General features: G+C 40.7%; 1 protein-coding gene across 1 annotated transcript in view; it reads left to right on the forward strand.

Annotated features, from left to right (window-relative positions):
* Positions 1 to 22,433, forward strand: part of ca16b (carbonic anhydrase XVI b) — a 129,285-nt gene extending 106,852 nt beyond the window's left edge. Inside the window, exons 14-29 of the mRNA XM_089009336.1 lie at positions 2,492 to 2,583; positions 4,212 to 4,303; positions 9,775 to 9,871; positions 10,009 to 10,091; positions 10,168 to 10,302; positions 11,857 to 11,991; positions 12,096 to 12,268; positions 12,376 to 12,511; positions 13,096 to 13,242; positions 15,802 to 15,895; positions 16,235 to 16,311; positions 16,407 to 16,535; positions 17,734 to 17,880; positions 17,959 to 18,101; positions 19,264 to 19,399; positions 21,312 to 22,433. Coding sequence (XP_088865462.1) covers positions 2,492 to 2,583; positions 4,212 to 4,303; positions 9,775 to 9,871; positions 10,009 to 10,091; positions 10,168 to 10,302; positions 11,857 to 11,991; positions 12,096 to 12,268; positions 12,376 to 12,511; positions 13,096 to 13,242; positions 15,802 to 15,895; positions 16,235 to 16,311; positions 16,407 to 16,535; positions 17,734 to 17,880; positions 17,959 to 18,101; positions 19,264 to 19,399; positions 21,312 to 21,452 — 1,957 coding nt within the window. The 3' untranslated portion in view covers positions 21,453 to 22,433. The remainder of the gene's footprint in view (positions 1 to 2,491; positions 2,584 to 4,211; positions 4,304 to 9,774; positions 9,872 to 10,008; positions 10,092 to 10,167; positions 10,303 to 11,856; positions 11,992 to 12,095; positions 12,269 to 12,375; positions 12,512 to 13,095; positions 13,243 to 15,801; positions 15,896 to 16,234; positions 16,312 to 16,406; positions 16,536 to 17,733; positions 17,881 to 17,958; positions 18,102 to 19,263; positions 19,400 to 21,311) is intronic.
* Positions 22,434 to 24,190: the final 1,757 nt, after the last annotated feature.

Below are 24,190 nucleotides of genomic sequence, written 5' to 3' on the forward strand. Positions count from 1 at the left end.
TGCTATAAAACGTTTTTCTGATGTCAGTTAGGAAACAAAAAAGTGATGTCAGTTGTCCTTTAAGAGTTCAAGCTCGACTGACTTCCCCTTTGAAAGTCTTGTTTTCCATATTGGCGTGTAAATCGGTCACAGATTTTGCCAGCAGAAGACGGATGCAAGGGCGGGAAGAGCCAACTGGGCAGACCATCCCAGTGGTTGTTATGACAACTTACTCAGTTCAGTCAATGTCAGCCTCCCTTGGGGGAAGCGGCTCTGATGAAAGATGAAATCAAACCATTCAGTCTTTACTCTTTTTGTTTGAGCCAGTCTCTGCTCATTAGCCTCCCATGCGCTTTGAAAACAAAAATAGCCGCTTAAATTCATACAGTACATTTTCGAAAGATGTAGTCAACCTAAAGTCTTTGGTAGTATTTGTCTGATATTTGCTCCTCCTTACTTGTCAAAGTTAAGGTCACGAGCCGAACTCCAACCGGCTTAATTGCAGCGCACATCTGGACGCCTCCGAGGCCCGAGCTGTTTGTTGAAAGCTCACAGATGTTTGAGGCCGGAACGAATCCCGTGCGGTGCCGGCACCTCGGCGTGTCCGTCCGTGTTGATGCCTTGCTTCATTTTATTTTCCAAGTGTCATCCTTTCAGTCAAGCCACGCTCATCTCCGTCATTTGTCTTCCCTCAAACAAGCCGTCGGGAGGCAAAGTGTGGAGGACGTGGGGACCTCGCTGGTTAGTTAGCCGCAACGCATCTGCGCCCACTGGGAGATTGATTGGAATTTAGAAGCTGTGACGCAAGGGGGGAAGGCGCCCTCCTCACCCTCACCATTTGTTAACCCAGCCTTCCCCACACCATTCCGTCGCTCCATGTCTCCCTTTACATACCTTGGGTCATCCGATCCAGCCTGTTTGTTGTGGTTGTCAGTCCATGCGAGAGAATGACTAGCATCTGCACCCTTCTCTGCAAGTACAGGTAGGATCACACCTGGGACATTTTTTAGTGGCGATGGCTCTCAAATTGGCTCTTTGTATGCGTAGTCATGAGTAAACATCGTGTGCGTCAGTGACATGGACTTCATGCTGGCTGATGAGGACAAGACTCGACTTTGTCTCTGTGCCTTTTAAGGGCTTCCATAAATTGCACCGCTGCCCCCCTCCCATCCCCACTCCCCACCTTCCATTCATTTCTGTCCATTGTGGAGGACATTTTGAATGCGTTCACAATGCACTCTCAGAGATAAATTTAGTGACACTCCAAATATGATTAACACATCTCTTTGTTTTTTAAACGCAAGATGCCTTGGAAAATTGGATGTATAGTTGCCTAAACGTGTCCTTGGGAGTTTTGAAAGGCGCTTATTGTCACGATCTGGTTGGTGACCAACGGGTGGCGCTGTCGGCCCCGCCTGCACCTGCACAGGTGATGGTCGTTCCGATCAGTGGCAGTTAAATGGACTCCTGGCACGACCATTCGGTGTCGGGTCATTGCATTATATGCTGTGCATGTGCTTGCTGCACCCTGTCAGGTTTGTTTAATCTTAGCAGACTTTTATGTCGAGAAATAGTTTACCAAAACTGCCAGATGCAAAGAGCAACTTTTGCTAATGCATTTATTCCGTGTCTCAGTGACTTGATATGTTTTTGTACCAAAACCTGTTAGCGAGTGCTAACGTGTTGCTGCCGTGTCTCACTTGTACCGGCATATTTTTTGTGTTACTACCGTAATGCATGTTGTGTTGCTGCCGCGTAACAGGCAGTTGTTTTGAAAGAAAAGTTAAGGTATATTATTAAAACATTTTCTGTGTCCCGTCTTTCTTTATAAACATGCGGTTTATAGTCGGGTGCGGTTTACGTATGCACAAAACAGTTTATCCTTTAAAAATGTACTGGGTGAGGTTTATAATCCGGTGCGCTCTGTAGTCCCGAAATTACAGTATGTATCTATTGCATTGTGTTTTGGACAGTCATCCTCATTTCAAGCTCATATAACTCCAGACCCGTATGATTTAGGAATTAACTCTTTTTTTCAGATGAAAGAACAGAGTGTAAGGTTTCTAACGCTGTATTTAATGTTTATGTAGTCCGAAAACTCAATATTCTGTGGGTCCTGGAATTCGAGTGACTGTGACAAAAACCCTGGCACTTGAATGGACACATTTTTGCACGTCTGGCAGTGAATGAGTTAAATGGATGAGCTTGCACTATAATATCAAATAAATTGTTGTTTTTGATTCAGCATGGCTGTTTTCAACACTATGCTCGTATTATGTTGGTTTCAAAGCACTTTGAACGCAGCACATATTGTCCCTGAGGAGAGGGTGTTTGAGATGACAGTTTGTAACTGTTTACATTATCACCTGTAGTCTCTTTGGCAAAATTGTCATGTCGTGTCCAACGTGGGTACATTTGTGCGTCATTCATGACTTTATTCCGATGCCTGTTGTTTTGATGGCAATCCGCTTGATATCTCTTTTGTCTTTTTTTTTTTTTTTTGTAACTGCAGGAGGTTTTTCCAGACAGCTCACTTCTATGTTGAGGAGAGCAGCTCTCCTCGGGTGGTGGCCAATGAGAGCATCCCCTTTATCCCTATACCAGGTAAACAGCATGATTCTCCACAGCAAAAAGAACTATTTTAATATCGTTATGTGAGGTTTTCTTGAACACATTCCTATATATGTGCCTGCTTAAATTGCATTATTTAGGTGGGAAACTCGTTTAAAATAACACGGTTAATTTGGGAAGTATACTCAAATCACCATAATCATTTCTCAAATGACTCTCTCTCTGTTACCTTGATATGCATATTTGCACAATTTAAGTTCATTTACATGTGAAATGACTCTGGGAGTCCCTTTGCAGCTGAGCTTTAAGACTGGCTGGCCTTTTTTTCCTTCTTCTCGCTTTTAATGTTCCCAGCAGCCGAGCACAGGCTGGCTGCTAGTTGATATCAGGCTTAAGTTTCTCTGTCACAAAGCTCTGTGACATTTGAAGACGCCGATATCGTAGTCACAAAGCGCAGCTGATGTCGCCATCGACTCCTCATTAAAATTCCACTTTCATTGCTTGTCGCCTCTTTTCTTCCTTTTATTTGCATTGTAATGTTCCCACAGTATATATTGTCAGAATAACTGAACAGCCAGTGGAATTGCGTCGATTCAGTTCAAGGGAAGGGAAACTCACAGAGGTGTGACCTAAATGGGCTATAAGAAATGTAGTACTAATAGAAATATATTTCAATGCTTACATTATGTTAATAGATGGACGATGAGGAGCTTATGTACGTTTGAGACCTAATTGGGCTCCATCAATTCAAGGTTCCGGTGCTTTTTCAAAGCATAACCGTCCAACGGGCTGAAGGACAGATTGCTAAATGGATATGTTAGAAGAATCCCCCGGTTACTACGTGGCCAGGTTGGCTCCTTTCGGTCCCAGGTGCGATGGTTTAAACATTAGCCAGCATCAGAAGCCATGACAGCTGGGGCCCCCGGCTCTGTTGTCCCTGTGAGGCTGCGCCACCAACCTTATCAAAGATCCCTCGTGTGTGACCTCCAGATGATAGGACTCCAGTGAGGCAGATGCTCCCACTATAAATGTTCAAAATAACTGAGATTTGTGACACCAGTTATAGCAGTTCTCCCCAGGGTTTTTTTTCCGCTCTCTGTGGGCAGTTTTTCAGTCATCATTTCTATTTGAAGAAAACTTCTCAGACCTGATAAAATTAATTCAGAGCATTGTTTCGGAAAGCCTTTTGTATGTTTGAATATAATTATTGAGAGGACTGAGCACTATGGAGGTACTGAATAGTGGAGATACACCATTAAATTCATTTTCGACCATTCGGCAGTTAACATTTTTCATGCATGGCTCAAACAAAGCCCAGTGACGCAATTGGCCCTCCCCCGCTATTTAAATAGGCCTTTTCACATCTGTGGTTTTCCTGAGCAATTTGGAGTTAATTAATGTGTGTTAAAGGGCAGATTTTTACCTCTAACAGGGTGCGGTTAGCTGGCATTGTAAACCCCCAACGACATCCGAAATCGAAGAGAATATCTTCATTTTTAATTTCAAAGCCTGATGTTTTATACTTTTGCAATTTTTATGTATTTTTTTTCTAGTTAAAATGGCGGTAATAATGGAAGAGAAAGAGTGAGGGGAAGGGCGAGATATTCAGACCACTACAGCTGAACAATACATTTTCTTACTGTGTTTTGCCCTCCTTGTAGATGATATGGAGGCCATCCCTGTCAAGCAGTTTGTCAAACACATCATGGAGCTCTACAAGAACAATCTACAAGGCTTTTCAGAGGAGTTTGAGGTAAACTTACATGTTGTACTGCATCATCAGCTGCTGACCTATCTTGAACGGCTACCTTAGCGAAATGCGAGAATTTGATTTTGGATTGGATTAGCCTTTATTAGTCTCGTAGTGGAGAAATTTACATTTCACAGCAGCAAAGTTATGGAAGGAAGAGGAAAGCAAAAAGTAGAAAAACAAAATACAGGAGCTGCTGGGAAGATAGCCACTGTTGAGGCGCCATCATGAAGTCAAAAGAACAAAATAATATGACAACACAAAGACACAGTCATTAAATCTTAAGCACTTTCTGCACCCTCATCGTTGCATGAAGCAGTTGAAGATGAAAGAGGAGAGGATCAAAGCGCCTTTTCACCAGTGAAATAATTGAATTTCGTGCCAGCCGTGGATCTCTCATTCATTCTGTAACATGCCCATATTGAGAAAAGAGTGCATCACTGTGTTTTACGGAGAGTAGGACCAAAAGGGGGTGCAAAATCCTCATAAAAATAGCCATTCTTAAAGAGAAACTCAAAACCCTCATTCTTAAATCAAACATGTCAAATATGTGCTAGCACTATCAAAACACTTAAATCCTTAGATTACTGTTGTGTTCGTGGGGTAAAAATTGAACAGAATAATTCATCAATGTTGTGCGGTGCCAAGTTGAGCAAAATCATTTTCAGCCGCAGATTGCAAGTGAGTGACATTGAAGCACAAGTAGCACCTTGCCCACTATTTTTTGAATTGTGTCGCCTGAGAGATTGTTAAGTGTGATAATAGTCGTTGATTGATGAGAGCAAAAAGATCCAGAGGTCATCCGGGGAGGCATAGTGAAGAAGTGTGGTGCATCGACTTGTTGATGTCAATGTGATACACTTAAAAAAGAAAGAAATGCTCACATGCTAAAGTTTCACAAATGATGACAATGATGATCATGGTTTAAAGTCTTAAGAGTTTTGACATATTGGCTTTATTTCACATTCCACAGTCCAAATACTCAAATAAACTTTCATAATTTTTTTGCAATGTACGTGTGGAACATGCGTGCGTACCCCCGTTTTAGGCAAGCTAATGAGATCCAATACACAAGCAACTTTGCTATTGGATTGGCTGTACCTTTATTTGTCTCGCAGTGGACAAATATACCTTTCACAGCTGCAAAGTTATGAAAGGAAAAGGAAAGGAAAGAAAGAAGTAGAAAAACAAAATACAGGAGCTGCTGGAAAGGAAGCCACTTCCGCGGCGCCATCTTCAAGTAAAACAAAAACAAAAACTGAAGAACAAATAATATGACAACACAAAGACGAAGAGTGTCATTCATTCTTCAGCACTTGCTGTACCCTCTTTGTGACATGAAGCAGTTCTAAATGAAAGAGGAGAGGATCAAAGCGTCCTTTTCAGCAGTGGATCGGGGACGTCATGGTGGAATGTGCACGTCTACTACAAGCTAAATGTTGAAAGCAAACACGACGCTGTAGCATCCATTGATAAAAAGAGATTGTCTCACATCCCCTGTGCCACATAAATCCGCTTCAATTCCAAGCCGCGACAGTTCCATGTTGAATAAACAGTCAAGTTATTTTGACGATATGCAGTTTGTGTCATGAACATGTCAAACACAATTTATTCGAGGATGCCTTGTGGTTTATTTTTGTAATTACTGTGAAAAATCATTTCAGTGCGTAAATGATGTTAAATCAACAATGACACGACGCTGCCTTTAACATTGGGGTAGTTCCATAACAAATGCATTCTTTTCAGAAAAGGAGGGATTTAATTGCAAGTCGAACAACTTTATCTCCCTTTGAATTCTGAGTATTTGATTTCTGAGTGATTTTAGATGTTTTTTGATCACATGATTACTATCTGTTTGGCCATGAGTGGTCTTGATTGAACCGCTCAATCAGCGGCGGAATAAAATGAAACACTATCATAAAAAACAGAACACATTATCTTTACAAAAATCCAACATCACATTCCGACACTTTGATGATGTCGTCTCGTGTTCCACAAATGTACCAAAAAGGCCTGAATGTTTCCTGACTGGAGCTTTTACTGCAACTTCAGCAAACCGAAACAAGCTTATAATGCACCAAAGCATTCAGCCCAAACCAAACATTATCCCCTGGAAGCTGCGCCATTCCCAATTTTTATATTTTTTCCCCCCCTGAGTGAAGCAGACATTGCAGAATGGGGCCATTTTCAACTCCAACTTTGCTCTCTTTGGATTGATATTTTGGAAGAAAGACACACAGGGAGACGCAGAGTTAATGAGGCAGGTTAAGAAACAAGACGAAAAGCTCCGCTCCTGAAGGGTGCTCTTTAATTGGGTCGTTTGGCGTCGGGCTCATACGCTCATTTGTCATGTAAACACAACACGAGTAAGAAGGAGGAAAAGAAGGTTGCTTGAGTTCAAGCAGGAATAGCATTGTGACGTTGCTGATAGAGGACGCAAATTGCTGCTTGATTTTTACTTTGCATTTTTTTCTTAGCCCTAAACGCCAAAGTCGACCCGAGGTTGTTTAGAATTTTTTGGGTTGTTTGTTTTATTTTCTTATCAGTGAGTTGATGTTGTGTATGACTTTAACTTGCGTAGGCGTGATGAGTTTTAGTACTTTGCAGTAGCCGGCAGAGAGCACTTTTAAATACAGCCCAACTTGACAGAAAGTAAACAGCAAACAAGTGAAGTTCACTGGAGGACCATTTTCAAATGGATGTTTGTTGCAAATAAATACTGCTCCTTATGACATCGGCTAGCCAAAAAGTGGGGTAAGGTTCTCAGGAAGGAAAAATGGAAGCGTTAATCCATAATCACACATTTGGAGGATTAATTTAGCTGCTCAACCTCGGGTGTCAAACTCGTTTTTGTCACGGGCCTGATTTTCATTGGAGTGCCATTAGGACTGAATTCATATACCGTGATTTCCGGACTAAAAAAATGCACCTGATTATAAGCCTCACCCAGTACATTTTTAAAGGACACCATTTTCTACATAGATAAACCGCACCCGTCTATAAGCTGCATGTTTATCAAGAAAGACGTACCCAGAAAACATGTTTAAGTTTTAATAATATATCTTAACTTTTCTTTCAAAACTGTGCCTGTTACACGGCAGCAACACACCATGCATTACGGTGGTAACACAGGCTGAACAAGGCTGGTAAAAAAAAATACAGTAAAGTCTCGTTATATCGAAATCGGTTATATCGATAGTACCACTTATTACGATACTATTTTCATTTCCCTTGCACATTTCTAGTCTTTTTATGTATAATTAGTACCGTTTAGTACGATACCCGGTCATTACGATAATCCGGTTATTACGGTGCTCCTTTTCATCCCCCGCCGGCCATTTTTGTTGTTTATATCGATATATCCGTCGCGCCATTGGTCAACTTGGTCACGTGTCTTGTTACGTGAGCCGCCATCGGTCGCGCCATTGGTCGACTTGGTCACATGAGCCGCCATCGGTCGTGCTATTGGTCGACTTGGCCGTGTGACTTTGTCACGTGACACGCCATCGGTCGCGCCATTGTCAACTTGGTCACGTGTCTTGGTTACGTGTCACGCCATCAGTCGCGCCATTGGTCGACTTGGTCAGGTGACTTGGTTAAGTGCCCAGCACCCGTGTAGCAGAGCCATTTTCATTTTCAGACGCTAGCTCGTGTGTAGCAGACGAGATTGAAGTGTTTGTGTTAAAAGGTAAAAATGGGAAGCAGAAGAAGATTGATGACTTTTTTAAATTGTATACATAATACAGTAAGATGTAAGCGTTGCAGTTTCCCTGTTGTGTTATGTACATGCCCACTGTACTGTATATGAATGCAATCGTTTTTTGCAACAGTGTTTCTTGTTTTGTCTTCTGAAGCGCGATGATTTTGAAAATTATTAACATTCCATACTGTGTATTAAAGGACAGCCGATGTCACTTTTTATTCAAATGCAAATAAAAATGACTTCACGCCAAGACGTCTTGCATTGCTTGTGAATCCAAACAATGGCTTCAGATTCGGATAATATGCTTTCTTGTTACACATCCAGTTATGAATATGTTTCAAATACAATGTAGTTCTGAAGATTAAAGCATACATGTTTACAATCATTAAAGAATTATATGTGCCATTTTAAGGCAACATTGGGGGAACATCTCTCACCCAAAAAAAAGGGAGCTAATGGCCAGCTCCGTTTCTTATATGGCGCTTTGCTGCCCTCTTTTGGCGGCTTTTGTTTAATGCAGTTCGGCGCAGGATCGGATATATCGATAGTCCCGGTTATATCGATATTTTTTCGGACTCCCTTGAATATCGATATAACGAGACTTTACTGTAATAATAAAACATGCCGGTACAAGTGAGACAAGGCAGCAACACATTAGCACTCGCTAACAGGTCTGGGTACAAAAACATACAAGGAAGAAATACATTAGCAGACTTGTGCAAATGTTGCTCTTCACATACGGCCAGTTTTGGTAAACGTTTTCTTGCCGCGGGTTACCCAAGCTTCCAATTGAACTCAGAGTGCTACTTTAAATGCACGATTCACACGCGTAGTTACCGTAGTTACATTAACTTGCGTCTTTCTCGGCACATATATTCGCCATGTCTCACTTTAGTGCTCGAGCGCCCCATGGCGGCCGTTAGAAAAAATGCATAAATTCGCCGCATCGTTGCATAAACCGCAGGGTCGAAAACTTGTGACAAAAGTCGCGGTTTATAATCCGGAAATTACGGTAAATAAATGAAGGGTTTATTCACCTATTATTGAACATACTGTAATGAGGGGTTTGATAACATAAAATGTTGACAGTATTGCTCTTATTTATTATAAATGAGAGATTGAAATTTTGGTGAAGATTTTAACAAGTATCATGAAAGTTTTTATTTTCTTCCGCGGGCCATATTAAAGGATGTGGCGGGCCAGATCTGGCCCCCGAGCCTCGGCTTTGACACCTCTGTGCTAGACTGTCTGGATAGTTTCACTGAGGGACCTGTTCAGATTTGTCTTTCTTCTGGTTTTTCAAATAACGAATATTCCGGTGTATAAGGCGCACCGGAGTATAAGGCGCACCCCAATGAATGATGTATTTTCAAACTTTTTCCGTATATAAGGCGCACCTTTAATGAATCAAAGACGTTTTCCAATGTAAATATATAAAAGTTTTTCCAAATACAGTATAAGGAATGCCACGTCGTTAGGACATTAGAGGCTTCACATATGGTAAGGTGCACCTGCGTATAAGGCGCAAGGTCATCATTTGAAGAAAATGAAGGCTTTTGGGTGCGTCTTACATACCGGAAAATACGGTTTTTAATAATATTTTGCTTGGTATTTCAATCAATTGGGGAAAAGAAATGTCCTGATCCATGACCATATGGAACACCAACACGCATTCCGCAATAAATTCAACCACCGAGTTTAGTAGCGTAATAATACTAAAGAATCATTTAATCCTTTTTTTATTTTGTTTTTCTTCACTCTCCCGTCCCAGGAGGTCCAACGCTCCACAGCCGACCTGAAAATCACTGCGGAACACTCCAATCATCCTGACAACAAGCACAAAAACAGATACATCAACATTGTGGCTTGTGAGTCTGCTGTGAAATGGGATTAGAGAGGATGTCGACTTTGGAGGAATCCTCTTATGTTTTCCTAACCTACTTTCCTCCCTTTAACAATCATTTGTACAAATATAAATCGATGATTCCCTTTTCCCACCCCACAGATGACCACAGCCGGGTGAAATTACGAGCACTGGCTGGGAAAGACGCCAAACATTCTGATTACATCAATGCCAACTATGTTGACGTGAGTTTAAGCTCTTCGTGTGACAGCGATTTGTTCTCGGCATTACTATAACGACAAATCTTTTGATTTGTGTCAGGGTTATAACCGGCCCAGAGCATACATAGCTGCCCAAGGTCCACTAAAGTCCACTTTTGAGGACTTCTGGAGGATGGTGTGGGAGCAGAACACTGGAATCATTATCATGATTACAAACCTCGTGGAGAAAGGACGGGTGAGCCACCACACGAGCATCGTTAAAGACACTCCCCCAAATAAACTAAATGTCACCATTTAATGCTTTCGACTTTTTCTTTGTCTTTTGATAATTCTTATTACGAATTCTGTATTTTGAAATGTACTTGTGTTTTTGTTTCAATCAATTTAAAGCTGGTTAATAAATTGAATGAATGAATAAATAAACACATGAATAAAGATGGCTAGGTAGATAGCTAGCTTGATAGTTAGCTGGATAGCAAGCTAGTCAGGTAGACAGATAGATTAGATGGAGAGGAGGTTGAAAGGTTGTTTGGTATCCATAGAAACAAATCACGCCTTTAAGGGGAGAGAGAAACTCAGAAGCAAACCTTGATGCAGTGAATGCTTATACAGTATATTTGAAGTTCTGCTTTTTTTTAAATTAATCTCTCTTGTTTTTGTGTTCAGGCCAAATCAATATAAATGTAGCTTTAGCTCTGTCTCGTAGCATCTTAGTGCCAAGAGCCTGTGTTGAAATCGGTTAAGTGGATGTATTTAAAATAGTGTCCTCGACTGCCATCTTTTGGCATCTAGGTGCCAAGGAACTGTTGAAGTGTGTTGAAGAGCTTCGTTTACTTTTAGGTCTTAGGTTTTATATTTGATCACTATTCTGAATATTTTTTACAGTTATGGTCAAGTCAAGTTCAAAGTCTTCAAAGTATCATCAATTTTTCTCACTGGTTATGGTTGGATTAAAGATTTAAATGTAAATAAGAAGTAATGCTAAATGGTTCTAATACATGGAGGAGTCTTCAGCCGTCATCTGTACAAAAGTGAAGGTTTCGGACGTTTCGCCTCCTATCCAAGAGGCTTCGTCAGCGAACTAAAGTCTGACTGGTCGTATCGGCCCCATTTATATATCCCTAATGTCCAGACCTGGTGGCGCCGGACACAGCTATGATAGGTCCCTACTCTCAGGTTGGGGGGGGGGGGGCGCGGGACACCCCCCTGTGGCCCCACTGATTGTTCCTACATTCCTGACTAACGATTGGCCTATTACACCCACTCCCCCCGGTATCACCTCATCAGCATAACGACCCTCATCAGCATTGCGAAAGTTGCCTAACAGGGGGGTGTCCCGCGCCCCCCCCCCCCCCCCCAACCTGAGAGTAGGGACCTATCATAGCTGTGTCCGGCGCCACCAGGTCTGGACATTAGGGATATATAAATGGGGCCGATACGACCAGTCAGACTTTAGTTCGCTGACGAAGCCTCTTGGATAGGAGGCGAAACGTCCGAAACCTTCACTTTTGTACAGATGACGGCTGAAGAAACCTTCTCATCGATGGACCACTCCTGTACGACTGAGAGCTTACACAGACGTACATGGAGGAGTATTATTAAGCTAATTCGGTGTAATTGCTTTAAGAAAGTACAAATGTTCACATCTGTCAGATCATTTTTTTAAAGCAGTACGAATATAGTACTAATATTTTTGACCAGTTTTTGCGTGTATAACCTCTCATTAGCCAAATTAGCTTTTGTCGCAAACATCTCGGAATGGTCAACAATGAATTGCTGTGTCTTACAGAGGAAATGTGACCAGTACTGGCCGACAGAAAACAGCGAACAGTACGGAAACATCGTGGTGATGCTGAAAAGCACCAAAGTGCACGCCTGCTACACCCTACGCCGTTTTCTCATCCGGAACACCAAAGTCAAAAAGGTAAAAAAAAATAGATAAAAGAAGCCACCTGCACAGTATTTTTAATGATCTGTTCAGCGATACAAGACACGGCATCGTGTTCTAAGATGTGGTGGATTTTTCAGGGTCAGAAGGGGAATCCCAAGGGGAAACTAAATGAGCGTATCGTAATCCAGTACCACTACACTCAGTGGCCTGACATGGGCGTGCCCGAGTACACCCTCCCTGTTCTCACCTTCATCAACCGCTCATCAGCGGCGCGCACTGCAGACATGGGCCCGGTCCTGGTGCACTGCAGGTACCATCCATTACTTAAATGAACATTAATTATGAGCGTTAGACGTTGGAAATGTGCTGACGGGCCTACTGGCGTAGCATGCTCATATTGCTTTGTGCTGGCCTCAGTGCAGGGGTTGGGCGCACAGGAACGTACATTGTCATTGACAGCATGCTGCAACAAATCAAGGACAAAAGCACAGTCAGCATTCTGGACTTTCTTAAACATATCCGCACACAGCGCAACTACCTGGTTCAGACTGAGGTAAGAACTCCTCCAGCTTAAAAAAAACTCACAATGGTCTTCCATGGTTTAGAATGCTTACGGAGAAAAAGCCTTCATGTTTAATACTTACTGAGATCAGACTTTTTGGCTGAGTCAAGTCTTATTTTAGGCGAGCGGAGGGATGGCTTCCTTCTTTTCCATTTTCGGCTTTGTTGCTTTGGAGTGTTGGATTTGATATCGGTCTTATTTAAAAGTACATCACTTTGTCTGTTTGAGAAGTGGCCTAAAGGGGTTTCATATATTACACCCCCTCTCTCTTTGCTCCCTCCCCCACACATTTTCATCACCACTGACATACTTAAATGTTGATGCAAAGGCAGGATGAAGACTAAATTGTGACACTAATGTCGAAAAGTCAGCCAAAAGCAGACTCATCAGAGTGGGAGTGTATTTCAAATATTCCACTGTGCCATTTGCTCAACCCATCCATACTCTAACCCAGGTTAGAGTATGGATGCTTTTTCAGCATGGGAGCTACTTTTGAAATGATCAAGTCAAAATGATCTACCCATTATATTTATTAAGAAATATATTGAGGATTCAACACAATATTTGTCCTTCAGGAGCAGTATGTGTTCATTCACGATGCTCTGATGGAGGCCATTTTCAGCCGAGAGACGGAGGTGCCCGCCTGGCAGCTTCACAGCTACGTCAACAGCATCCTCACGCCCAACTCGGTGGGCCGCACTCGTCTGGAGAAGCAATTCAGGGTGAGTTTATAACCTTGTGGTCTTGTCACTCGATCCCTAATGGTATCATCATTCTGAAAGGGGGGCGGTCTCTTGATCGGAAGCGTGTTAAAACCTTGTACGGGAACAGCAGTAATCCCATTTTATTCGCGGGGGGGGATAGAGACCGAGACCTGCTGCCTATGAGCGAATAACTGCGATCAGAGGACAGTGATAGGTGGTCCTCTAAAACTAGAGTGAAAAAGATGATGTAAATAGTTCAAATAAGAAATACAGTAAAGTCTCGTTATATCGATATTCAAGGGAGTCCGAAAAAATATCGATATAACCGGGACTATCGATATATCCGACCCTGTTTGCATGTAATTTTCTCCGTGCGTCCATAGAAATAGTATCGATATAACCGGGACTATCGATATATCCGATATCGATATAACGAGACTTTACTGTATGTTTAAAACGATTACCGCAGTATAGTATAATAATGAGAATAATGGATTTTTAAAGACTCAATCACTCCTAAAGATATATGTATGTCCTTATGTACTTTCACACATTAAATTAAGAGTACTTAATTTATTATAAAAAAAAATCCCAGTTGACCTGGATAATAGTTCAACAACACTACTGAATTAAATTACTGTAATAAAAAGAATAGGAGCAAACGCAACTACAGTGCTACCTCAGTTTACGAACTTGAATTGGTTCCCAGAAAGTGTGTGTAAGGTAAAAAGTTCATCTGCCAAACAATTATTTCCCATAAGGAACCATTAAAAATGAGAATAATCCGTTCCCATGTCCCCATAAAACATAATTTTCTACTAAATAAGCCTTAAAACTACACAAAGTATACCTTATTTTATGTATAATAAATGTGCTATTGGATTGTAATTAAACAAATAAACTGTACTATATAATAAAGTTGTTTTATTTATCTTCGAGATGGTCGTTGATGTAGTTGCCTCTTGATTATATTCGAGTGAAGTTGCTGTGCTTTTTCGACGATAATACCCTCACTCAATGTACTGTACCTTGCTCGCTGCTTTTCGTCCAAGTCAACAGAAGTTTTTCAACCTCTTCTGTTGCCTGAGACCATCGCTTAAACAACACAGAAACACCCTTAGCCACACGTAGCAATGGTCGACTTATCATACTGGTAGTGGGACGCCAAGTCACACAAACGCACACCTTGTTAGTGTTTTTTTGATGGTCTCCTTCTTCTACTCGACTGTAATTTTCTTTTGTTTGCTTAACACTAGCCTGTGATGGGGTCTTTTTCGGTCCCATAATAGCAAAAGTACCCCACTCGATAATGTCTGCACTCACAGAAATGGGGTGACAAAAACTAGTCCGCCGTTTGGTGTTCATCCGCCTAAAACTAGTCCGCCATCCACCGTAGCGCTGTGTGGTTTGGTTCGTCCGCCGAAAACTAGTTTGTATGCCATTATATTCTCGCAAATTTAATGTTCGTAAGGTGAAAGGTTTGTGGGCACTGCGAGACTAATAAAGGCAAATCTAATCTAATCTAATCTAATCTAATCTAATCTAAACCGTTCATAAACTGTGGTATCGCTGTTTAATAACAATAATTGATTAAAAAAACCTCAATCACTCCCAAAGACATATTCATATCCTTTCATACTTCACATATGTATTTAATTACTGGTACTTTATTTATAAAAAAAATATTAACTTCCCAGTTGACCTGCATCATTATAGTTGACACTACTGAATTATTTTCCTATTAGATGTGACTGTAGCGCCATCTTCTGGCATGTCAGGTTGTTTTGGAAAGAAAAGTAACAAGCGCAACTATATATATGGTTTTTCATCCAATAGGTGGTAAAAGCTTCCAAAATCAATCCTCCTCCAAATCCTCCTCCAAAAACACAGAGAAAGCAAGTCTAAAATTACAACTGAGTCCATTTGAGGGATAATTATGGACAAGACAATTCCAAGTGCGTCCATAAAACATTAAAAGTATGAAAAGTGAAGCAAAAAACACCACATTGCAAAATCCTAATTAAATCATCTGAAATAATTTGAATAACGTGATTAAAAGCAAACATCATTTCAGATCAATTAAAAGATTGTGGGCAAGTAGATTAAAATGAGAGAAAAAAGGGACACACTGCGGGGAATGCTGCTGTAAACAAAAAATGTTTTCAGCCATTATTTCAATGAATTAGAACCCAAATTCTTCCTAACTTTATTTGGTTTTGTTTCCGCTTCTGTAAAGTAAGACTTGTCTCACTTGACCTGAAGGGTTCAGGATGTTTCAAGCGGAGAACCGATTTAGTTGATGTTTTTAGGATAACGGCTAAATTACAAACAAAATACAAAATAAAAAAACGTCCTTCTTTCCAAATTAGATTGAACCCAAGGTTAGGCGGCATCCCATAATAGATTACTTTGACGAGGCTGCACTGTACTTATTGATGTCCGTTGTGGCGCTTACTCCCAAGGGAGGCGTGTCGATTGTACTAATTAAAAAGCGTTTCACAGTCTGTGTGTCTGATTGATTTTTTTTTTCCCTTTCTTCTTGCGATTGACCTCTCTCTCTCTCTTCTGTGTCCGCAGCTGCTGACTCAATGCAACACCCGCTTCGCGGAGTGTTTCAGCGCTCATAAAGACTGCAACAAGGAGAAGAACCGCAACTCCTCAGTCGTTCCATGTGAGTGTTTTGACCCGTTTCTTGCACTGCCCGTTGGTTCATCAAGCAAAATAAGGAAAGAAATAAATAAGCGGCGAACCAAAATTCATGTCGCCGGTCTCGTATCCAGACTGTACATTATTAAAGAGAATTCACCGTCCCAAATTAGAATCTATGTCCAGAATCCAATAAATTAATCGCTCGATGCATACATTCATGGCGGCGGCCGGCCAGGGGAAAATGGAGGTTTTCGTTGCTATAGCAACAGCGAGGAACGGTAATGAAGGTGTTCGATATCGGCCAGCGTGATTACGATGGTCTGTGTTTCTGACTCACGTGTGTGTGTTTGTGCCTCTACAGCCGAGCGAGCGAGGGTGGGTCTCACCACTCTGCCTGGCATGAAAGGAACTGATTACATTAATGCGTCCTACATAATGGTACAGCCTCTTGAGCGCCGCCCATGCCATTTGTACACTGACTGTCCAAATGCACGCCTCACTCATTCAAAGAGCTTCCTCTTCTGTCTCCTCAGGGTTATTACCGCAGTAATGAGTTCATCGTTACCCAGCATCCTTTGCCCCACACCACCACCGACTTTTGGCGGATGATCTGGGACCATAATGCACAAATTATCGTCATGTTGCCTGACAACCAGGGCCTGGTAAGCAGCCTACAAACCAAATACATCTTCCTTGTTTTTATTTTTTGGTCGTTCGGCTTTTTTTCCCCATGGACACTGCGATTGAGTCAAAATTGGAATCTGGTGTTTGAGCAACAAAAAGAAATAAAAGACTGCTCAGGGGAGATTTGGGGATGTTTTTGAAAAAATGTTATGACTACAGTATAGGTAACTCATTAACTGCTAGACTTGCCAAAATGTGTCCACTCCAGTGCCAGGGTTTTTGTCATCTTCACTGAAATTGCAGGACCCACAGAATATGGAGTTTTAGGACTGCATAATCATTAAATGCAGAGTAAGAAACCTTAGACAACAGGTGTCAAAGTCAAAGGCCAAATCCACATCATTATGTTAGGCCCGCAAAAGCAAATCAAACTGAAATTCCATGATGCTTGCTCAAGTCCGAATCAAAATGTCAAATTGTCGTCTGTAAACTACAATAACAGTCATTATTCTTTGTGTTAAGTTCATACTGTCTCCTTATTATCTAATTTACAACAGATTATTTTCTTACAGACAGTGGTATTTTAGGTTTTCAGTTACTTGACATGTTTCGGCGTGTAAATTAGTCATTATTCTTGACTTCAGATTTGAAAACTAGTTATTTATTAATTTGTTGTGCATTCTGTATGTAATATGTAGAAGGGATGGAACATTCTGCTTCCCCCTCGAGGAAGGGAAAAAACATTGCCAGAGGTCTGGCCGGCGCTATATCGGTACCCTCGCAAGAAAAATCGAAACCCAAAGAAATTTGGTGATGGCGCTCCATGTCACAAATGGCAATAAATGAGTTTGAAACATGTGTTTAATAGATTCAAGAAATCTAGCTGCGATCAATCAAGGAGTCATCTCATTAAATATAACTTGACCTTAAATGCTTCCGATTGCAGCTAACATGAACTCCTGATGCCAAAAAGAAAAATCAACTAACCATTTTTCAGTCATTTTTCATTTTAAATGTTTTGAAAGTAGAAAGTTTGAGATACTATAAAGAAACCGAAAGAAGAGGAAAATAACTCCGGCTATCCCATTTCTCAGTCCATGATTATTTTTTTTAGCTCCGATAAGACAAAGAGGAGTAAAATAATATTGAGGATAACAGAACAAGCCATCCATCCATGTGGGGGGTCATTAATAGATAAACGCACACACAAACAATTTTTTTTCATGTTTTGCGCAGGCTGAAGATGAGTTTGTTTACTGGCCGAGTCGCGAAGAGGCCATGAACTGCATAGCCTTCACCGTCACGCTCATAAGTAAGGACAGACTGTGCCTCTCCAATGAAGAGCAGATCATCATCCACGACTTCATCCTGGAAGCCACGCAGGTACCCCACATTGATCAAGCATTGTTGCCGCCCGCCAAGTGTGCACGTAACTTACCTCCCATCGCACGTGCACATCAGGACGATTACGTTCTGGAGGTGAGACACTTCCAGTGTCCCAAGTGGCCCAACCCGGATGCTCCTCTCAGCAGCGCCTTTGAGCTCATCAGGGTCATCAAGGAGGAGGCCATGACGCGAGACGGCCCTACAATCGTGCACGATGAGTATGTTCCCCAAAACACTTTTTCAGATTTCAAATTCATTTCATAAAATGTACTGTATTTTCCAATGTATAAGGTGCACCGAACTATAAAGCGCACCTTTAATGAATGAACAAAGTTTACCAATTAATATTTATACATATAAAAATGTTTTCCAAATATAAAGCACAACACATTATAAGGCGCGACAGTACAGGCTAGGCACTACTATTATGGAAAATCGAGTCGGTGCCTGCTGACAGTTGTTGCGAGACCTGGTTTGGCTCAACATTACTTCACATATAAGGCGCATCGGTGTATAAAGCATGTGGTCATCTGTGAAACAAAATTAAGGCTTTTGGTGCGCCTTATACACCGGAAAATACAGTAAGACAAATAATTTGCCCTCAACGTCTCTGACAAATAAATAAATCAAGCAGTAAATGAATGAATGAATGAATGAATGAATGAATAGGTAAATAAGTCACTAAATATCTAAATGTATAAATGAATAAATAAATAAATACGTACACACACAAATATATATATATATATATATATATATATATATATATATATATATATATATATATATATATATATATATATATGTGTGTGTGTGTGTGTGTGTGTGTGTGTGTGTGTGTGTGTGTGTGTGTGTGTGTGTGTGTGTGTGTGTGTGTGCGTGAATGAATAAATAAACAAATAGCTAAACAGATGGCTGCCGCTGCTCACCCGCAGAAAAAATATCCTGTGACTGTAAAGTGTCCTTGAGAGTTTTGAAAGTATTATTATTATTATTATTATTATTATTATTATATATAAACAGATAAATGGATAGCCAGACCGACAGATAGGTAGACAGATAGATACATAAACTAAAAGATTTTAGCCGCTCATTAAAAAAATGCTGACTTCCAGTACTAAAGGGAATCTTACATTATTTCAATAGGCAAGTACAGCTAAATGTCAGATACAATAAGTAATATTCTTCAGTGCAAAAAACTTCTCCTTTTTTTTTTTTTTTTTTTTTTTTTTTTACTTTTTTCTTTTTATGCATGTATTGCTTTTAGGTATTTTCCACACAAGCGCTTGTTCCCACACATTTACAAACATCACCTTCCTCCCAACTGAATGCGTTCCCTGCAGCTCCATCCATATGATTGATTGTTCCACCTCCCCGCAGGTACGGCGCGGTGTCAGCAGGGATGCTGTGCGCTCTCACTACGCTGTCGCAGCAGCTGGAAAACGAAAGTGTCGTCGACATCTATCAGGTGGCCAAGATGATCAACCTCATGAGGCCTGGAGTCTTCACCGATATTGTAAGCGGAGCATGAAATTGTAATAATACTTGTAAAGATCTTAATGAGCTCAACAAACTGTTTAGTGAAGCTAATCGGGTTTTAATGTCATTTTGCTACTGTAATCACCCGTCTATTCGCAGTGGACTAATTGTCACATTTTTTTTCTTATATCTATTCTCCATCAACTCATAGACACCACCAGTTAAAAAAGAAATAAATTGCATGAAAAAAAAATCACACTAAAGAAAATACAGGAAGACAACTAGTATGAAAAAAAACTTTGTATAAAATTACATTTGAAAAAAATCAGTGATACGGCAGGTCTATGAAAGATGAACTCAAACATACAAAGGACCACTGCATGTCACTTGAAAGTCACATTTTAGAGGATTATTTGTTTAATTATTTATTGTTTGTTTGTTTATATTGTATGTCTTATTTGGTTATTAGAGTGCCCCAAACAGGAGTGGCAGCACAAAACGTCTGGTTCTAACTGGCTAGTACAGTATAACCATGCATGACTGTATTAGTTCAAGTCCCCTCCTCCCCATTTCTTTTTCTACTTTCTTTTGGTGTTTGCCGCTACCTTCTGGACACCTTCGGCAGTGCACTAAAAGTATATTCCAACAACCAAACACATTTCAACACGGACTGGGAAAGAGAAATTCGGTACCAATCCCTGTCTCGATTTGCAATTGTGTACAAGTCACACCTGACTTTAAATTGTGGGACTAGCTAAACTATGAAAAAGTCCAACATGACGTGAGACTGCAAATAAATGTTTTCTCATCTCATCTTTGAAAGGACACATAATTGCTGCTCATAAATGTCAGGTTTTGTCCACCAGAGGGCAATCAAATATTTAATTAAGACCACGAGTGCTCAAGACGTCGATCGTGATCGACAAGCTATTATTGGTCGATTGCATGACAAAGATGATGTGACATTGTCACGAACTAACGCTATACCAATAAAGTTTAATAAAAAAAAACGACGTCAGCCTATCGGCAATCCCTTCACTTGATTGATACCCCGCACAACCAATCAGATGACATCTCATTATTAGGTAACACTACTTGCTCAAACAACGACCCCCAGCGTTGTAAAGATAACAAGCTAGTCGTTCGTAACATTCTAATTTTTCGCTTGTTTTTTCCCTTTTAAACGCAAGATATGGTATAAAAATGAGTATGGTAGTTGGACCAAGTAAAAAAAAAAAGTATCACTTTCATACGGAATGGGGATAGAACTTTTTTTTAACGATTACATTTTCTAAGTGCGTTTGTCTCATCTGCCGGTTATCAGGAACGGCAGGTTATGGCCACAAATTGACATTATTATGTTTCTTCGTGCAACACTTTTGAAAGGTGCTTATAAATGATAAGTATTATTATTATTATTATTATTATTATTATTATTATTATTATTATTATTATTGTTATTAACATATGCGTTTCTACATCAACATAAGTTGGAAGAATTCTCAATATATTTCTCAATAGATATAAAGGGTAAATCATTTTTCCTTGGTCATTTCAAAAGTAGCTACAATGCTGAAAAAGTGTAAGCACCCTTCAATTTAGACAATTTTGAAATATCCTGTCCTTCACCCTCCTGTACAACTTCAATTGCACACCACTTCAGTACTATTCTAGATTACACAATATTACACTGCATAAATACAGAGGGTTGTGTCAGGAAGGGCATCCGACGTAAAAGCTTGGCCAAAACAAACATGCGGATCAAACCTCTAAAGATGGAGGATACTGATTTGCTGTGGCGACCCCGTCAAGGGAAAAGCCGAAAGGAAAAGAAGAAGACTATAATTAATGCGTTTGCTATCAATGGATTTGCAATGTTTGCATCATTTAGTCAAATGTTTTCTTTGCATTTGCTGTACCTTTTCTTCAAGTCCTCTTTTTGTGTGCAGGACCAGTACCAGTACCTTTACAAAGCCATGCTGAGCCTGGCGGCTAGCGGAGATTGCGGCACCATGCACACGGACATTAACGGGGTGGCGCCGATGACCGACCAATGCGACCCTGCCGAGAGCATGGAGTCGCTCGTTTGAAGAGTGGCACCCAGGCACTTCATTGCTACAAGAAGTACTTCTTCGCCCCCCCTTTTGAGAGGCCTTTTTTTTGCCAGACTATTGATAAAATGACAAAAGTACTCTTTTTTTATACTGATAAACATTTTGGGATATTTATGTTTTTGCCCCCGCCTTCTTGTTGTTTGTTTGTTTGCTGAGCGTTTGCGTTCTGTTAACATGAAGAAGGAAGGAAAGAAGGCTTTTTAAAAAAACAAAGCAGCCCTTGTCCACTTTGCACTCAACTATCAGTGTTACTGCCTAACTCCGCTCAAGGACGTTTGAACTCGGACCGGAGCACGCCGCTGGAATGTCAAAGTGGCACATGAAGACGGGGAATGCGGGTTGATTCGGTCCGTTTTCATTCGACATCCCAACGTCCTGTTTGTTATCAAACTCTTGAGACCGCCGGTCACATGACCCCTTGTGTGACAAAACGTCCCCATCCGCATCAATAGCTCATCTAAACAAAACAAAATGGCTTCTTTTGCTCATCAACGGCATCCAATGTGAACGTTTCTGGTTTTTTTTCCTTTTTACAGGGATTTATATTGTTATACTGTTTTGTAATATATCTATATCTATATATTATATCCTTAATAGCCAATCACTCTTTGCCTATTTGTGGAATGGCTGTTTTAGTGCTGTGGGTTTTGGATCATGTTCGCACAGCTTTGCCAAATGTTATTATTGTGAAACATTTCAACAAAAGGGACGCTGATCAGCCAAAAAAAAAACTAACTAAAACTAATTTTCAAAAAAAGTTTCAAAAAATATTTCAATTGTCAAAGTGCTGATACATTTCCTCAACTATATGCAGATGAATATACAAAATAAAAGGTTAAGAAATGCATGAGGATTGTGAAGCTGTTGTACTTTTTACTGGTTTGAGGTCAGCGCTCAAATTGGCAATTTAAGAGATTTTTTTAATACTTCCCTGTGAATTGTGTTTTGTCTCCAGTGCGTTGCTTTGTGTAAGCGGGTTCGGTAAATGATACAACTTCTGGATAGAGTTGAGGTTCTTTATTAGGACGGCTGTGTTGGTTGGAGGGAGAAGGCAATTGACATGTGTCGCTCTCGTAGGCTCTCATCAGACTGACTTGGAGCAGCGCGCATGCACCTTTGATCTAAAGCCAGGCATCACTAGTAGAACATGCAAATACGATTTGCTCATATCATTACATCTCCCTTTCTTAATGGAATTCTTTACTTTTAACAAATGTAATGAATTTAATTATGTCAGTAATTAGCAACCTTAAACTTGAATAAAGTATTTCTAACTTTTGCAACCATAAATGAAACATTCACATCATTTTTTTCCACCATGATCACTTAGAAAAACATGTTAAATGGTTTCAATCAGTCTCTCAGGTGGTTTCACTTTCCTTGAGGATTTTCGGATAGCATGTCCTGGATTTAGAGGTGTTACAACAGTCTCTGTTACAGTCTCTGTTCGTTGACTTGCTATGGTTGGTTCTTTGAGAAGATCTCGGCGGTTTCTTCTTAAAACAGCACCTTCCTCTGTCTGAATGTTGTATGACCTTGGTTGGACCTGACGCAGAACAGTTCCTTTCTGTGACCATGTGTCTGTTTTGTCTTTGTACCGTACTTGGTCACCGGTGTGTAGTTCAGGTAGGTTCCGTGTTCCTCTGTCATGGTAGAACTTTTGTTTTTGTTTCTGTTGTTCTTTCATCTTCCTCACTTTCTCCCCTTCCTTTGTCTTCAGCAGGTTTTCCGGGATGGGTAAGTTGGATCTCAGCACGCGTCCCATGAGTAGCTGGGCCGGGGACATACCACACTCGATCGGCGTTGTGCGATACACCAGCAAGCTCTGGTAGAAATCCGTTCCACTGTCTGTTGCCTTGTACATCAGTCTTTTCACAGTCTTGACAGAACTTTCCACCAATCCATTGGATTGTGGAAAATGTGGACTTGAGGTTATGTGTTTAAAGTCCCACTCCTTTGCAAATTTTCTGAACTTCTCATTGGCGAATTGTGGACCGTTATCAGAAAACACTTGGTTTGCAATCCCGTTTCTAGCAAATATGGCCTTTATGCATGTTATCACTGCTTCTGCTGTTGTAGCTTGCAGTCTGCAAACTTCTGGATACAGGGAGTAGTAGTCTGTGACCAAAAGATAATCTTTACCTTGACACGAAAACAGGTCAGCACCCACCTTCTGGTATGGTCTTTCTGGTGCTTGGTGTGGGTGTAGTGGCTCTGCCGGTTGATTTGCTTGATATTTGAGGCAAATTGTACATCTCGACACTTGATCTGTGATGTCTTGATTCATTCTAGGCCAGAACATCAGTTGTCGTGCTCTTTTCTTGCACTTTTCAATTCCAAGATGTCCTTCATGGATCTTTTTGAGCATTTCACTTCTCAAAGTCTTTGGAATGACAATCTTACTGCCTTTGTATATGATGTCATCCACTACAGATAACTCCATCCTGTAGTTCCAATATTCTGCTGCGTCTGGTAAACAATTTTGTTTCACTTCGGGCCATCCATTTTTGATGATTTGTTTCAATTGTTTCAGTGTCTCATCCTTGTTTGTTTCCATCCGTATAATCTCCATCTTTGCATCTGCAACTGGCAATGCACTGGTGATCATGTGTACGTAAGCTTCAACTTCTTCATCCAGTTTAGCCTTCGAGTGCTCCTTCGGGTCAACAGCTCTGGATAGAGTGTCAGCTGTATACATCAGTTTTCCAGGGGTG

Source organism: Hippocampus bargibanti, linkage group LG12, assembly GCF_051943395.1.
Source record: "Hippocampus bargibanti isolate YZ-2025 linkage group LG12, ASM5194339v1, whole genome shotgun sequence".
In the NCBI taxonomy this organism is placed as follows: domain Eukaryota; kingdom Metazoa; phylum Chordata; class Actinopteri; order Syngnathiformes; family Syngnathidae; genus Hippocampus; species Hippocampus bargibanti.